The sequence below is a fragment of the Manihot esculenta genome, chromosome 8, assembly GCF_001659605.2.
Source record: "Manihot esculenta cultivar AM560-2 chromosome 8, M.esculenta_v8, whole genome shotgun sequence".
In the NCBI taxonomy this organism is placed as follows: domain Eukaryota; kingdom Viridiplantae; phylum Streptophyta; class Magnoliopsida; order Malpighiales; family Euphorbiaceae; genus Manihot; species Manihot esculenta.
In genome coordinates, this window is record NC_035168.2 from 34,459,223 (window position 1) to 34,475,120 (window position 15,898).

At 29.2% G+C, this 15,898-nt stretch overlaps 2 protein-coding genes across 2 annotated transcripts; both read right to left on the minus strand.

The window, feature by feature from the left end:
• Positions 1-2,328: 2,328 nt before the first annotated feature.
• On the minus strand, positions 2,329-4,454 carry LOC110620631 (auxin efflux carrier component 5). The gene is made up of 5 exons (XM_021764437.2): positions 3,584-4,454; positions 3,420-3,505; positions 3,161-3,318; positions 2,901-2,977; positions 2,329-2,643 (listed from the first exon to the last, which is right to left on the minus strand). The coding sequence occupies exons 1-5, from the start codon at positions 4,252-4,254 to the stop codon at positions 2,571-2,573; spliced, it is 1,065 nt and encodes a 354-aa protein (XP_021620129.1). The 5' UTR covers positions 4,255-4,454; the 3' UTR covers positions 2,329-2,570.
• Positions 4,455-8,524: 4,070 nt separating this feature from the next.
• On the minus strand, positions 8,525-13,080 carry LOC110620942 (CBS domain-containing protein CBSX6). Its single transcript, XM_021764896.2, has 3 exons — positions 12,428-13,080; positions 11,984-12,345; positions 8,525-9,619 (listed from the first exon to the last, which is right to left on the minus strand). The coding sequence occupies exons 2-3, from the start codon at positions 12,325-12,327 to the stop codon at positions 8,680-8,682; spliced, it is 1,284 nt and encodes a 427-aa protein (XP_021620588.1). The 5' UTR covers positions 12,328-12,345; positions 12,428-13,080; the 3' UTR covers positions 8,525-8,679.
• Positions 13,081-15,898: the final 2,818 nt, after the last annotated feature.

Sequence of the window (15,898 nt, forward strand, 5' to 3'; positions counted from 1 at the left end):
ATTTTTCATAATAATTGTGTTATCATCACTTATAAATACATATTTTTCTATGTAAATTACCGATTAATAATAAACATCAATTTATGGTTTTAAACATTAGCCATTCATCCCTAATCATTGTTTGTAACATTAGCCATTCATAGGGGTATAAACGAATCGAGTTGAGCCGAGTTTTGAAGAATTCAAGCTTGGTTCGTTAAAATTTTTTCGAACTCGAGCCGAATTCGAACTTTACTCATATCGAATTCGAGCCGAGTATTAAGAAATTCAAGTTTGGCTCGTTTAGCAAACAAGCTTAGACGAGTCGAGTTTTTATCGAGTTGAGTCTCGAATAGTTCACGCGTAATTTAATTTATTTACATGTATAATGAGTTTTAGTTTAAAACTAATAAGTTTAAAACTAAAATAATTTTAGTTAAATAAGTATATCTACAAATTAGCATGTAAACTTATAAAGATGAGTTTTTAAATCTTAATGATCCAAATATATGCAAGTTTAAGAGTGTAACTAAACTATATAGAGCTGAATTTTAAAAAATTTAGATTTGGCTCATTAAAGTATATGTAGGGTTTGAGTTTATTTCTCTTATGATAGTAATTTCAGTTTGCTTAACAAGACTGTTCACGAGCCTATTCGCGAGTCTGCTCATGAACTCAGAAACGAGCCGAGCTCACGAGTCTTAACGAGCCGAATACTATGGAGTTCAAGTTTGACTCGTTTACCAAACGAGTCTAAAAATTAAGCTCGAGTTTGGCTCGTTTAGAAATCGAGTCGAGTTCGATCGAGCTTTTATCAAATCGAATTTCGAATAGCTCACGAACGGTTTGGTTCATTTACAGCCCTAGCCATTCAATATATATAATAGGGTTTTTCCTAAGTTTTAATATAATTTTAGTATGACTTTAATTAAAATTAAATAAAATATGTTTGATTTAAATTAAAAAAAAAAAAGGAAAAGTCCATAGGGGTGTAAACGAACCGAGTCGAGCCGAGCTTTGAAGAGCTCAAGCTTGGTTCGTTAAAATTTTTTCGAGCTCGAGCCGAATTCGAGCTTTACTCATATCGAACTCGAGCCGAGTATTAAGAAGCTCAAGCTTGGCTCGTTTAGCAATCGAGCTTAGACGAATCGAGCTTTTATCGAGCTGAGTCGAGCTTTTACCGAGCTGAGTCTTAAATAGTTTACGAGTAATTTAATTTATTTACATGTATAATGAGTTTTAGTTTAAAATTAATAAGTTTAAAACTAAAATAATTTTAGTTAAATAAGTATATCTATAAATTAGCATGTAAACTTATAAATATGAGTTTTTAAATATTAATGATCTAAATATATGCAAGTTTAAGAGTATAATTAAACTACATAGAGCTGAATTTTAAAAAATTCAGATTTGGCTCATGAAAGTATATGCAGGGTTTAGTTTATTTCTCTTATGATAGTAATTTCAGTTTACTTAACGAGACTGTTCACGAGCCTATTCGCGAGCCTGCTCATGAACTCATAAATGAGTCGAGCTCACGAGCCTTAACGAGCCGAATACTATGGAGCTCAAGCTTGGCTCGTTTACTAAACGAGCCTAAAAATTAAGCTCGAGCTTGGCTCGTTTAGAAATCGAGTCGAGCTCGGTCGAGCTTTTATCGAATCGAACCTCGAATAGCTCACGAACGGTTTGGCTCATTTACACCCCTAAAAGTCCATAACAAATTAAAATAAAGAAAGAAATAAGGTGAAAATTAAATAAAATGAAGAAATTTCTCAAATCCTCAGATTTTGTTCAAGGTTTTGAATTCGTTCTGATCCGAGAATTATAAAAACAGAGGATTAAACTTTGTATTTTGATTAGAATTAGGTGAAAATTTTAAATTTAGTTAAAATTTTTTAATAGAAAAATAATGATATGAAAATTTAAATTTAAATCTAGCATATGAGCTTATCCGTCTAAAAAGGAAAAGAAGAGTAGCAAAACGTTAGGGAAAATTCAAATAATAATTGTTAATTATCTTTTTGGGAAAATGGATGTCAATTGGTACCAGCAATATAAATTTTCTTGTGCTTCGTTGCTCCCTAGCCACCGTTGGCTTGGTTCCTCCCTTGTTTAGGCGTCCCCTAGCGTTGGGCTTTTTCTGAAATTGTTTGGTCTCTATCTGGCGTAACGAGGCTTATACAGATCCGGGTCGCATGTCAAGCTTGCTAGATTTTATTGATGGGCTTTCGGCCTTTTATATCTTACTAGGATATAATTGGTGGAGATATATGCTAGTTACCATATTTTTAGGCATGGAGAGCTCGTTTATATACTAAAACCTATATTTTCAATAAACAATTTAGCTTTTGAAAAATAAACCTAACAAAATTCAATGAAATATTACATAATATGATAATATAAGAGTAATTATATAGTGACGTCATAATTAAAGCCACTTTTTTTTATAATTTATAATTGGCTACAGGACATAAATATATTAGAAGAAAATTGTAAAATGGTATTAATTAAACGTGGCAATTAACACAGCTATAATTCAACATATCTCTTTGTCCCTTGGTACTTGGTTTCAAAATTGTCTGAGATTCCTAATGTACAAATTCTAAAACTGCATAATAAGCAATTAGCACTGGAAGCGACACTATCATGCCGAAGATAACTCTGCATTGAAACCAAAATAATAACAATCATTATTAATAAAAATTATTTTCAAATATTTTTTTAATTAATTTGAAATTTGTAATATTCCGCTGCTTATTTGTGGAAAAAAGTTTTATATCGATAAATTATCAATTAAATTAATAATATATAAATTTTAGTTTAATATTATTAAATATTTTTAATTAATTAAAAATAAATTTAAAAATTATTTGGATTAGTTTGGATTTATCTAAAATATTAATAATTAAGAAGCTTACGCTGTGCTTAGCACCTCTGCATGCAATCCATATTCTTTTGCGAATATAAAGGATGTAATAGATTGTGGTAATGCTGCCTGTAACATAGTGGAAATAACAATAAATTGCATAGAATTTTATAAGAATTTAATTAAAATATTTATTTTATTTAAAATAAAAAATTTTTGATTATTTTTAATTTAAAAAATTAAAATAAATGATTGTATAAGAACTCATTTTGATTTTTATTTTCTTGCAATATAAATAAAGGGGAAGATTACCTGAATAATAGCAACCCTTAAAACGTCACCGTGCAAACCAACAGCAATAGAGCCAATAGCCATGGCTGCAGGTCCAGCAATGAACCTTAGAACCATCCCTACAACAGTTAGTCCTGTCCCACAGGCAATTAACTTTTCTTGCAAAGCCATGAAGATCCCTGCACATATAAATCATTCTAATATTGGTTAAGCGAAAACAAAATTTAAAATAATAGGCCAAATATATTAAGAAATTAATAATTTTGTAGAGTCAGCTCACCCATGCTAAACATAGCAGTGCCTGTACCAGCCCTTGACATGATCAATATAGACCCCTCCATGATACTTGGCATTTCAAAATGCCACCTAAATATTCAAATCCATCATCAGAATAATAGAAAGCATGAAAATTCTGAAAAAAAAAATAAATAAATTTATACATACCTTTTTGCTATAAAAGCCCAAACAAGACCAATGATACAGGCATATGAATTAGGATTCATAGCCATTTTCAACCACACCACCTTCATCAAAGCCCAGAAAGAAGGCTTTGCACTTTCCATTTTATGATCTACACTTCTACTTATCCCCTCCAAATCCTTGTCTAAATTTTCACCATTAGTATTAGAAGAAATATCAAGTCCTGTTCTTCTTATTTCCAACACAAACAACAAAATGGTAAGCCAAATTATGGCTTGAATGACAGATGATTGAACCACAAGATCAACTGCCATCTGCCCATACATGGCTTTCGCCAGAGGCACACCCACAACAAGAGAATTAGTTAACGTACATAAAGAGAAGCTTGTAATGGACCATGTGTAGCTTCCTTTGCTACTAAACTTAGCCCAGAAAGCAAGCACAACCACTATAATGAACTTAGATATAGCATCAGCACCAATGAATAGATAGTTCATGTTGAAAGGATCAACATGGGCTGTGAATTCGAAGGTGAAAAGAGGGAGAGTGAAGTAACAAACGAAACGATTCACAGCTCCACTCTGTTCAGGTGTGAATATTTTCCACCACCTTACTGACCCGTAACCTAACACCAGGGCCACGTACAAAGGCACCATGGCCACCACCACCTTATAAACATCTTCCCACCCTATCATTTTTCTATACGTCAACTCTCTTCAAAGAACGGAACCTAACCCTTCTCTATTTTGCTACTGTGGAGAAACTAGCTTGGTTGAGTATTTATATGCATGTGCAGGACGTCGTCGATCGAAGGCCATGCATTATTTTTCTGCTTTTTTTTTTTTTTTTCCTTCTTTGATAGAGATGAGATGAGGTTGGTGGGTGTATACGATTCTATGCCTTGGATTGTTGAAGGGTGACCTAACAATTATTATATGGCTTCAAGGTGTGTGATGTTGCTTTCACAAATGGCCTATAGTTTTGTTGGAAAATTATATTCCTAAGGAATTCCTGCTATACTATAATTTAATTATCATAGGTTATTATTTATCCAGCTTATAATATTTTCATAAGACAAATCAAAATATATCGTGCATTAAGTTCTGATATTCTGAAATTTAAAAAAAATAAAATTTTAGAGTGCGTGTACATTTATGCCACTGTGCTACAGTGCCAAATGTCTATCATGTAGAGACATACGTACGGGTGTATCTGTTTGTCCATTCTTCTCAGGCGACCATTTAATTTTCCTTTAGCGTGCGTGTTAAGGCCGCGACATAATTGGGCTTGCTCTCTTATTTTCTATCACATTAAACGGGTTAGGCTCCTTTTAGAAGATGTGAGTCTGCAATCAGCTTGACCTGCCCTAAGCGCGGGTTGAATAATGTGTTAATGGGTCGGTTTGATTAGTGGACTGTAATAAGTTTTGAACCTGTCTCTTTTAGAAACTCGACCTCAGTCCAAATATCAGAGATCCGGCGATCATCACATTCGAATTTCTTTATCCTTCACCTCCTACTTAAAATTTTATTGAATTTTTTTTAGTAGTACGAGATAATGAGTGGAATTAATTCAAAATTGCTATTTTAGTAATATTTATTTTATATTATAATACATTTTCATGCTATTTTAAAATTTATGAAATTTTTATGGTGAGTGATGAAGCAAACGTTCTATTGAGAATAAGGAATACTATTATTCCACCTACCTTTGCAAATAGGATTACTGTTTTTTGGTGAAATTATTTTGATTTATTCTCTCCATTATTCGGAAGTGGAGTTTTCAGAGGCAGAAGCTGTGATTAATTCCTGGCCATATATAATTTTGAGAAAATGACATTTACACGTGCGAATTCAACGTCAACCAATTTCCACCATGCCTAAATATTTGGGAATACATATATAAAGGTGACATTATTTTGTAAAAAGATAATTTATATATGGAATTTTTTAAAAGAAAATAATGTATTTTCTATTATATTTGATTGAAATGGTAAAGAATAAAGAATGTAATTAAATAAATTTATACATAGAAAATTTAATAATACTAACAAATTATTTTTTAATTAATTTATAAATTTATACTATAATATTTAATAAACATATAGAATAAATTCCATGCATCATCAGATATGTAGAAATCCATCATATTCTTTCTGTAATAGCCGTTGATGGGATGTGAAATACTATAGCTGTGTGGCAATAGAATTTGATTTCAATTCTGTGGAGCTAGTTGATTGAGTTGATAGGGTTTTTTTTTTTTTTTTTTTTCTGATTTGATAGTTAAAAGACTAATGGGTATTTTGTCTGTGTTTGGAATATGGAATTATCCTGTAATAATAATAATAAGGTAGATTGAAATAATATTATGTATGCATCAGATTCATGGTTGATTGAGAATCCCATTTCTGTCTTTGCAAAAGATAAATTGTTTTCAGTGTAGAGACAAGTAGCTTTTGCTTCTTTATTTTTTTTTTAATTACTATTTAGTGTTTATAAAAAAAAAATTTGAAAAATATATTAAAATATTTTTAATATTTTAAAACGTTTATTAATAATTTGAATGTGTTGTTGTTCCTTGCGTCTGCAATCTATCGTTCTAGGGCGAGCAGTATTCGGTTTAAACTAAAAAAATTGATCGAATCGAATTAATTTTAAAATTTGGTTTGGTTTTTTATTTAATTCGATTCGATTTAATTTTTAATTTTAAAAATTTTGATTATTTCAGTTCGATTCGATTTTGATAAAAAAAAAATCGAAAAAATCAAACCGAACTGATTAGTGATAATAATATATTATTTTCAATAATATAGAAAAATTAAATTATATTACGATTAAAATATGTTAATTAAATTTTAAAATATTAAAAATAAAAGATAAAAAATAAAAAATTTATTAAAAATTAAAATCGATAAAACCGAATCGAATCAAACCGAATCAAATCAATTTGATTTAATTCGATTTTTAACTAAAAAAAAATATTTTTTAAATTTTAATTTAGAAAAAAATATTTTTCAGGTGAATTTTAAAACTACTACATTTAAAAAAAAAAAACTGAATAGAAATGCGGTATTAAAAGAAAAAAAAATAAATTAAAAATTAATACCTTAAAGTATTATATATATATATATATATATATTAAAGTTAATTTATATTAGGATCTCTTATAATTTAATTCAAACTCTTTAAATAATAAATAATTTTATTTTTAAAATTTTATTTTATTAATAAAATATTTATTCTCTTAAATTTATTATTAGTTTGTATGTAAAATCTAGATTCTTTTAATATATATTAAGATATTTTATAGCAATTTTATATTAAATATTTTTTGTTATACAAATTTATAAATTGTAATTTTTTTAATTTTTAATTTATATTAAAATATTTATAATATTTTTTTATTAAATAATTTTTCTAAACTCGAATTCTAAATCTCTAAATTTTTAATTTTTAATTTATATTAACATATTTTATTACAGTCTTATATTAAATATTTTTTCAATTATATTAAAGTAATAAATTATTTTTATAAAATTTATATAATTTTTTAAAAATATATTACATGAAATAAAAAAAATAAAATACAAACATTTAAATTAAATTATTTATATTAACATAATAAAAATAAAATACTGAAATAATTTAATTTTTAAAATTTTATTATGTTAATAAAATAATTATTTCATTAAAATTCACTATAATAATTTAATCATTTAAAATTTATTTTTTATAATAATTTATTTTCTATATTTAAAAATAGTATATAAATTTTATAAAAGTAATTTATTATTTTGACAAAGTTGAAAAGATATTTAATATAAAATTATGTTAAAATATTTTGATATAAATTAAAAATTAATAAATTTAGAAATTAAGAAAATAATATAAATTTTATTAACTTAATATATATATATATATATATATATATATAAAATACCTTACCTCATTTACATTATTTTTTTTAATTTTCTTTAAGTATCGTGCAGCATTTTTTTTTTCTTTTTACAGTAAATTTTATGGCACTTTAAATTTTAAAGGTACAGTAATTTCTAAATTTATTTTAATTAAAAAAATAATTTTTTTCAAAACAGTTATAAATTAATTTTTTAAAAAATCTTTATTAAGCAAAAAGCCGTTTTGTCTTGCCTGCTCAAATCAGCTACTAATTAGATAAAAAAAAATCAGCTAATAAATTTTAAAAAATAAACTAATTTATTTATTTATTTAAAATTTTAAATATTTATAGATTTAAAATAATTTATAGTCTATAAGAACTATTTGATTATTATAAACTAATTAAACAAAATAAAAGGATATTTATCCATACTTCATGATCTCCCTCCTCTACTGCTTATACTAAGGATGCATTTGGCACACTTCTCTAATAGCTAGTCTATTTCTTCCTTGCAAAACATACCAATACCATAGAGCAGACACACATGCTCCATTATTGTTTTTCTTTGACAACTTTTTCATGGAAAGAGCAACTAGGCTAGCTATTTGTCTCAAGAACAAATTCCAATTTGGATGGTTCCCATCATTCCACATTTCTCTACCTCTAGTTAGATGGATCTACCAAATACCATTCTCTACATGATGAAGAGAGTGAAAATTGAAAACCCATTTGCATATGCTTTCAAATCTATATTTTCATTTAAAAAGAAAGAGCAACAAAGAATCACATATGCAGTTGTAAGCCAGCAAAATGCATAACACTCATGAAAAAATATGTCTATGTGAGTTGTATGACTGGCCTATTTGGACCTTCAATGCTACTAGTATCAAGAGATGATAGTGGTAATAGCTCTTTTCATCTTTTTTCCACGAAGATGTCTTTAATTCCATTAGTTAATTGTTACAAAACCTAAATTAATGCATCATCAATATAAATGACCAAAATAAAAGAAAGAAGAACTAATAAATAGACAAAAAGGCCATTATGCAATACAAGGAGGCATACATATCGCAGCAAATACATCAATTTCATTACCACAACATTGTACAACTCATCAAGAAACATTCAAGAACCCCATAAAAGCTTAAATCCCTCAAAAAACTGCTGAAGCAAAGGAAGTTAACTACAATTATTGCAATGTCAATATAGTAAATAAATAAAAGTCAATTTTGATTTTCAGTTGCAAAACATTCAGAAGATTGATTACTAGGAATAAAGGATGAAGGTGGTTTGGTTACAGCAAATAGAATATCTGCATAACCAACCACACCAACTAAAACATCATCATCATCATTATCTTCAGTCACCCATACATGGGTTGCCCTGTGAGACAGCATCTGAGCCATAACTGCAGCCAATGAACTCGTACTTTTACATGTTAGGGGTGCACTTCTTCCCCTATACATGCTCCTGCCAGTTCCAAAACTCGAGCTTCCTGGATTGAACCCAATGCTCCTGCTGCTGAATTTCCTTGCTCTCGCTGATCCACCACCATCATTACCTATATTATTCTCCCCAGCTGCTGAGTTAACTGTAAACTCAGGAAATGATCTTGCAGTCAAATTGTCCTCAACCCCCATAACAAACTGGCCTGCTGAAAGATTGGCTAAAGCCCATGCTGCAGCCAAATAATCGCATTTCCATAACCTGGAGGCTGATATTTCTCCTATAATCTTACAGTGCCCATCTGGCATGTGCTCCACCACGGCAATGGCAGCAGGGTCTTTGGGCCGCTTTTGTGTAGCTTCAATGGCTGGAAGAGAGGCCTCAACTGAATAGTAGTTCAAGTTAATGGCTCCAAGAGAAGAGATGGAGGAAAGAGGAATTGGAGCTAGAGCGCCAAGGCAACCAATCAGAAAACGGATAACATCTTCTCTAGAGAGACAACAGAACTTGTCACGGCAAGAACTGGTGGAAGATGAGGAAGGGCGACCAGGGTTGACGGTGAGGTTGTTGCTGCTGCTGCTGCCAGAGTCAGCATTCTTGAGCCACTTACCATTGTAAAGGATTGAGAATCTTTTGCTCATGCCTTTCCATGCTATGCCCTTGGTGACTAGAAGGCGCTTTACACCTTGCTTCATCATCTCCAGTGCATCTATTAACCTGTCAGAAACACCACAAGGTTATTTAATAATTTTCTGAGCAACAAGTATCATGAATTACAATTGTATTTATCCTCCGTTTGTTACACGAAAAAAAAAAATCTTTTAAGAAAATATTTTCCACATTTTCTAACGTTTGAGATACTCAGGAAAATGGGTTACCAGAAAATCACTACCTCTTACTACCTCTTTTCAAAAGAGAGTAATTTTCTGATCTTTGAGGATTTTACTACATTATTATTAAACATAAACTTATTAATATCCTTTTAAATTACAATCAAACAATGGAATATAAGTTATTTTCTTGGAAATTGAAATCATTTTCCATAAAATATTTTCCATATAAGTTATTCGTCGCAAACAAATAAAGCCTTAGTATTTGATCACAAAGCATTTTAAGAATGCCATACTTAACGAGGAACTTTCTTACCTCATATAATATATATCATGAATTAAAACAACATTCAAACACAAGAAGTAATCTGAAAAATCCTGTAGCCTTGAAGGATAGGGGGATGCTTGAATAAATAATCGATGTCAGGCCCAATGATACTAACCATATTATTCATGCAGCCAATGGGTATTACAGTTCAGTTCTATCCAAGACTAGAAAAGAAGAGGGAAGATTTTTGAAAAGAGTTCAAGGCATCCAAAATCAACCATGAAGCCTAAATGTGTTTCTTTGAAGAATGCACCCCATCAAGACCAAGCCAGCATCTATCAAGCCCAATACTTATCCAAGATACATAAGTGCAAATACAACAAAACATCCTATCCTATGAGTTATACTAAAACACATAAAACAGTATGAGCCAACTGAACATATCTGAGTCTCCATGACCTCACCCTTCATCCATATCATGATATAGAAGTTAATTGCAACCTCTCTGACCTCCAATTAATTTACTTTTACTGCAACCGTTGCTTCTCACACAACAACATGGTTTCAGATGGTTAATGTAACAGCCAACAACTAGGAACAAAGAGGCCATTGTTTTTCATTTGCACTAGTTACTAAAGTTGAATAGTAAATAAAGGATAATGAGTAGATTCAATATCTTTCATCTTATGCATGATGCTCATCAATTGCATTCCTAAATTTTAGTCAACTCCTTGAACAAATATTTATCCTTTTTTTCCCAAAAAAAATGGCTGGGACAGGCCTTAACTGGCACATAACCACGCAATCCTGTCTCTGCTACCCAAGAGTGACCATGATATATATAAGGTCCACAACCACCCACTGGGCCCCTCCTTCGCAGGCTTCTGTTATTTCTCCAAACTGATTGCAGCATTGTTTAGGGGTCATTGCTGCATGGGGTGAACAAACACCCCACTTAAATGGGTTTTTATCTGATCCATAAAAGTAAATTACAACAAGAGACAGGAGGCAAGTAATACTTTTGCACTGATGTGGGAGTGTATGGTGGGAAGGTTTTATTGATACTTGGGTTTTCAAACAGAGAGTGCAAAAAGAAAAGGGCTTATACAATTCTTAGAAAGATCAGATATAAAAGCAAGCACAGACATGTTTATTTCACTTGTCCACATGGTGGTGAGTCTGGTGACAGTAACATCTTATAAGTCACCGTCTCAAGATCAAGTTGTGAAAGTAAGGAGGTGGCTATCATTCCCCAACAGAGCAGAGGAGCGTACTCATGGGCAGATCCCCTCCTAATTGTAACTTATCCAATATACTATTAACATGTATACAAAATACATAAATGAGGAGAAAAATCATAAAATCATGCAACTAATAAGACTCTTCAACAAGCAACAAAATCCACATCCTCTTCTGTGAGGGGACAGACAAAAGATTGTAAAATATATATTCAAGGAGGGAGTAGAGGAATATAGCCAGCGGAATACACCAGATGAAGTAGCCACTTTCAAGTTTCAATACTTGAATTCCCAACATTCACCATTGGCGGACAATGGCATTTTATGGGAAACTTGCAGTAATGGCTAGTCTATCCTTTATTAAGTAGGAAAACAAACAGTATGCCATAAGCATTCTTATACACCAGCAAACCAAAAGAACTACAAGAACCATGTCAGTCTGTCAGCACTTTAAACAGAATTAAATCACATCAAAGTACTTTACATATAAATCACGAATGAACCTAAGATCCATCATCATGAACAATGAAAACTTTTACGGTAGCATAAGAAGAGGTAACTTCTTCACAAATTCTTAGAGCAGCATCATAAACCACAGTAAGTCAAAATAATCCAAGTATTTGAATCCTATAAGATACCAATAGCTAAGACAGAAAATCCATGCAATAGTCACACTGACTCATGAGAAAAAACACATCATGAGAACAAATCTAAACAATATAAGTTACAAAATTGGGGAGCTAACCTTGTTGCAGGATCAACCTGTTTCAATACGGAGTTATCACGAACAACTACCTCAGAAACCGGGGTCTTCATGGCTTTGTCCTGATCCTCCAAGCTCACAGCTCTAGACAAAAACGCCACTATATCGAGAGAATTAAGGATACCCACAAATCTCTGTTGCCTCATTTCGTTACTCTCAATCATACCCAAGTGCGATCTCCTCTTCCACACCGGAATTCCACACTCCGTTGACTCTCCGATTGACCGAATAGCCGATTCCACCGTCTCAGTCTCGCAGAATTCCACCATTTCCGGCTTTCCCACCGTCAGATCCCCCACTACATGGTATAGAAACACTGACGCCATCCAAATTAACTGTTTAAACTGGAAGAATTGAGCGAAACTATTCAGCAATTCTCCTTTTTGGCTATGATGAAAAGTAAAAAAAATAAAGGAATGAGCTTACCAGGATTGGATATCTTTAACGATTCTTAGATTACTGCTGAATATCCCTTCCCACTTTTTCCACCAAACAGAATTTGGGAAAATTACCTTGTAATAAGGGGTATGCAGAAAAAGAAAATCTTGTGCTGCGATTACCTCTTTTTGTCTGGTAATAAATAAAGCAAAAGGTAGCCTATATAAAAAGCGTTTCCTTATTCCACTTATCCTCTAGAAAATTGGAGAATGGAGTCTGTATGGACAGTTTTTCTAAGGAAACAAACAGAAAGAAAGAGAATATCAAAGTTACCGGAGAACCGGTGAGGAGAGCGCTATAAGAGAGAGTGAAGGAAGATAAGGAGAAGGTGAAGTCCGGTAATGGGCAAACGATGAAGAGTGAGAAGAAGAAGATTGGTGCTAGTTTTGATAGGAAGGGATAAAAAGAAGAAGAAGAGAGAATTGGCCATTGAATAACCGCAGAAGGTAAAGGCCCATGAAAGATCCTTGTTTGGCTATCTCTCTCTCCCCCTGTGGATCACTGGCTCCGGCGCTCGTGTGTCGCAAGGGGCGTGAAAGTTGGGCCGCTTTTATAGAGAGAGAAGATAGATTTGAGAGACCAGCGAGGAGGGAGAGAGAGAGAGAGAATCTGGTGGGGCTGATAGGCAGTGCGATAACGATGAATTATTGAAGTGGTCTGCTCTAGCAATTATCAAAATTCAATTTAGACCTAAATTTAAAAAAATAAAAAAATAAAAAAACTCAATTTTTGTCTTATAGATTTTGATCTCCATTCTTAAATTTATCTGTCAATCCGAAATTTATACCCATTTCAAAGTTCATTGAAATTTTTCCTAAACTATTAAATTCAAATTAAAATTTAAATATTAATATCTTAATTATTTTAAAAAATCATTTAATTTTTATGATTCAATTAATAGCTCATATATTTATTTATTTAAAATATTATATGCCAAATTATATATATTTATTATAAAATAAATATTTATATTTAATTATTTATCTATATAAATAAATTTGGTTAAAAAACTAATGAATAAAATAAAAAATTCAAATATTCACCACTACATGTTTTGGGAAATTTCATTTTTATCCAAATTAGCTCCAAATTTCCATTTAAACTCAATTAAATAAGGAAAAAAAAAATTCAACTTCTAATTTTTTACTTGCCTTATTTGATAATATTACTATTATAATAGTGGTTAATCAAAATATTCATAAGAAGTAATTTTTTATGATCCATTCTCATTGATTTTAAAAATAGTATTTAATATTTTAATTTAAATAAAATATTATTATATTATTTAATAGTTGAGATAATAATTTATAAAAAATATATTTTTTATAATGTTTATAAAAATAATTACTCCCTATTAAAATAATTAATATTTCTAAATAAAAACTAAATATTAGCATTTTAACTTAATTAAAATACTAAACACTATTTTTTAAAATATTATCCAATAGAGTTTAAATTAAAAAATTAAAATTTTATTAAAAAAATTTAAATTAATATTATTATATTATTTAATAATGGTGACTTAGCTGATTCTGCTCTCAACTATTTGTCACATCAAAAGAGTTAGATTCTCTTCTAGCAGGTTCGGACTTTCGATTAGTTCAATATGCTTTAGTCGCGAGTTGAGTAGTGTATTGATAGATTTTAATAGATTTTGGATCTATCTGGTCTCGATATTATAATTCCAACGTTTATTAAATTATATTAAAATAATTTATGTATGACGATATATTATGAAAATGAAATATAAGTTACATAAAAACAGGATTTTATATAATGTTTCTCTTGGAACTCATATTAAAAGAAATTTTAAATTATTTATTTATCAAAAATATTATCATGGAAATTCGTTATTAATTTCATATTTAAATAAAAATAATTATATGGAATTTTCTGAAAACATTTAAATTAAAATACATACCTAGTTAAATATAAAGTTTAGCAAAATTTAGAGATGTTCAATTTAATCCATTTTCAAACTTTTGCCCTATTTAATATAGAATTTCAATTTAAATTCAATTTACCCCAATAATTTTAGCTAAATTTTGGTTTTTTATTTAGATAAAAAAATATAAAAAATCAATTTAGATTTTTTAAATAAAATTTTAATTTATTAATTTAAACTCTATTGGGTAATATTTTTAAAAATAGTGTTTAGTATTTTAATTGAGTCAAAATGCTAATATTTAGTTTTTATTTAGAAATATTAATTATTTTAATAGTGAGTAATTATTTTTATAGACATTATAAAAAATATATTTTTTATAAATTATTATCTCAACTAAATATTATTTTTAAACCATGTCACCTTCTCACTCACTTTTTTTTTCTTTTCACTATCCAAATATAAAAATCTCTTTTTTAACTTTTTTTCTCTTTATTTTATGGTTAAATTATTTTTAAATTTTTAAAATTTTAAGAAATTCATTAATTTATTTTTATTTTAAAATTATTTTAAATAAAATATTTATATATTTTGTAAAATTAACTTTGTAGTCGTCTTATTAAAAAAAAATTTCAACCTTTAATATTTATATTTTTTAATCTTTATAATTTTATATATACTTATTATCTGGTTCTTATAATTTTAAATAAATAAACTATATATTTCATCTGACAAAAGTTAAAACTAGTTCACTAACCATTTTTAACAAAATATATAAATAATTTTATCGTACAAAATAAAAATATTTTTTAATTGAATAATTTTAAAATATAAATTATTTAATTAATTTTATAAAAATTTAATAATTTTTTATTTTATTTTATATGGCTTCCAATAAAATTAGGCAAAGCAGTTTCACGTGCCTTCTTATGATTTTTTTTTTCTTTGTCTCATATGAAAGTTTTGAAAATTCAAATTCAAAGTATGGGCCCACTGGCTAACTTAGTTATTTGTCATTATATTACATTTCTGTGCTGGAATTATGATTTTGGGCACACGGCAAAGAAAACAATGGAAATATGAAAAAACATGCATAGTTGTTGATTTCCTTTTATATGTAAATTACCTTTATGGCTATGAAATGCATTAATTTAATGCATATATCTTTTTATTTTAAAAATTAATAGCTCAATTTTTATATTTTGATTTTATTAAATTAAAAATTTTTATTGGATTTTCTATTAATTATTTTTAAAATAATCGAATTATGTCTAAATATATAATATTATTTAATCATTAACATTTTAAATTTTTTAAAATAAATAATTTAATTTTTATATTTCTAATATTGTTAAAAGCTACGTCGTTTTAATGCTTGTAGTTATTATTTTGTATTGAACATCTAAACTGTGTCGTTTTATCTAAGCTGAGTTGTCTGTATGCACATGCTGTGCATGTGGGTCTGTTTGGTATAAATAGGAAGCGATGCTTCCAGAACAGCTTGTAACGTCATTTTTTTCTCATTTTAAATAAAAGCTCTCATTTTCTCTCTCTCTTTTTTTATGTTTCTGCAC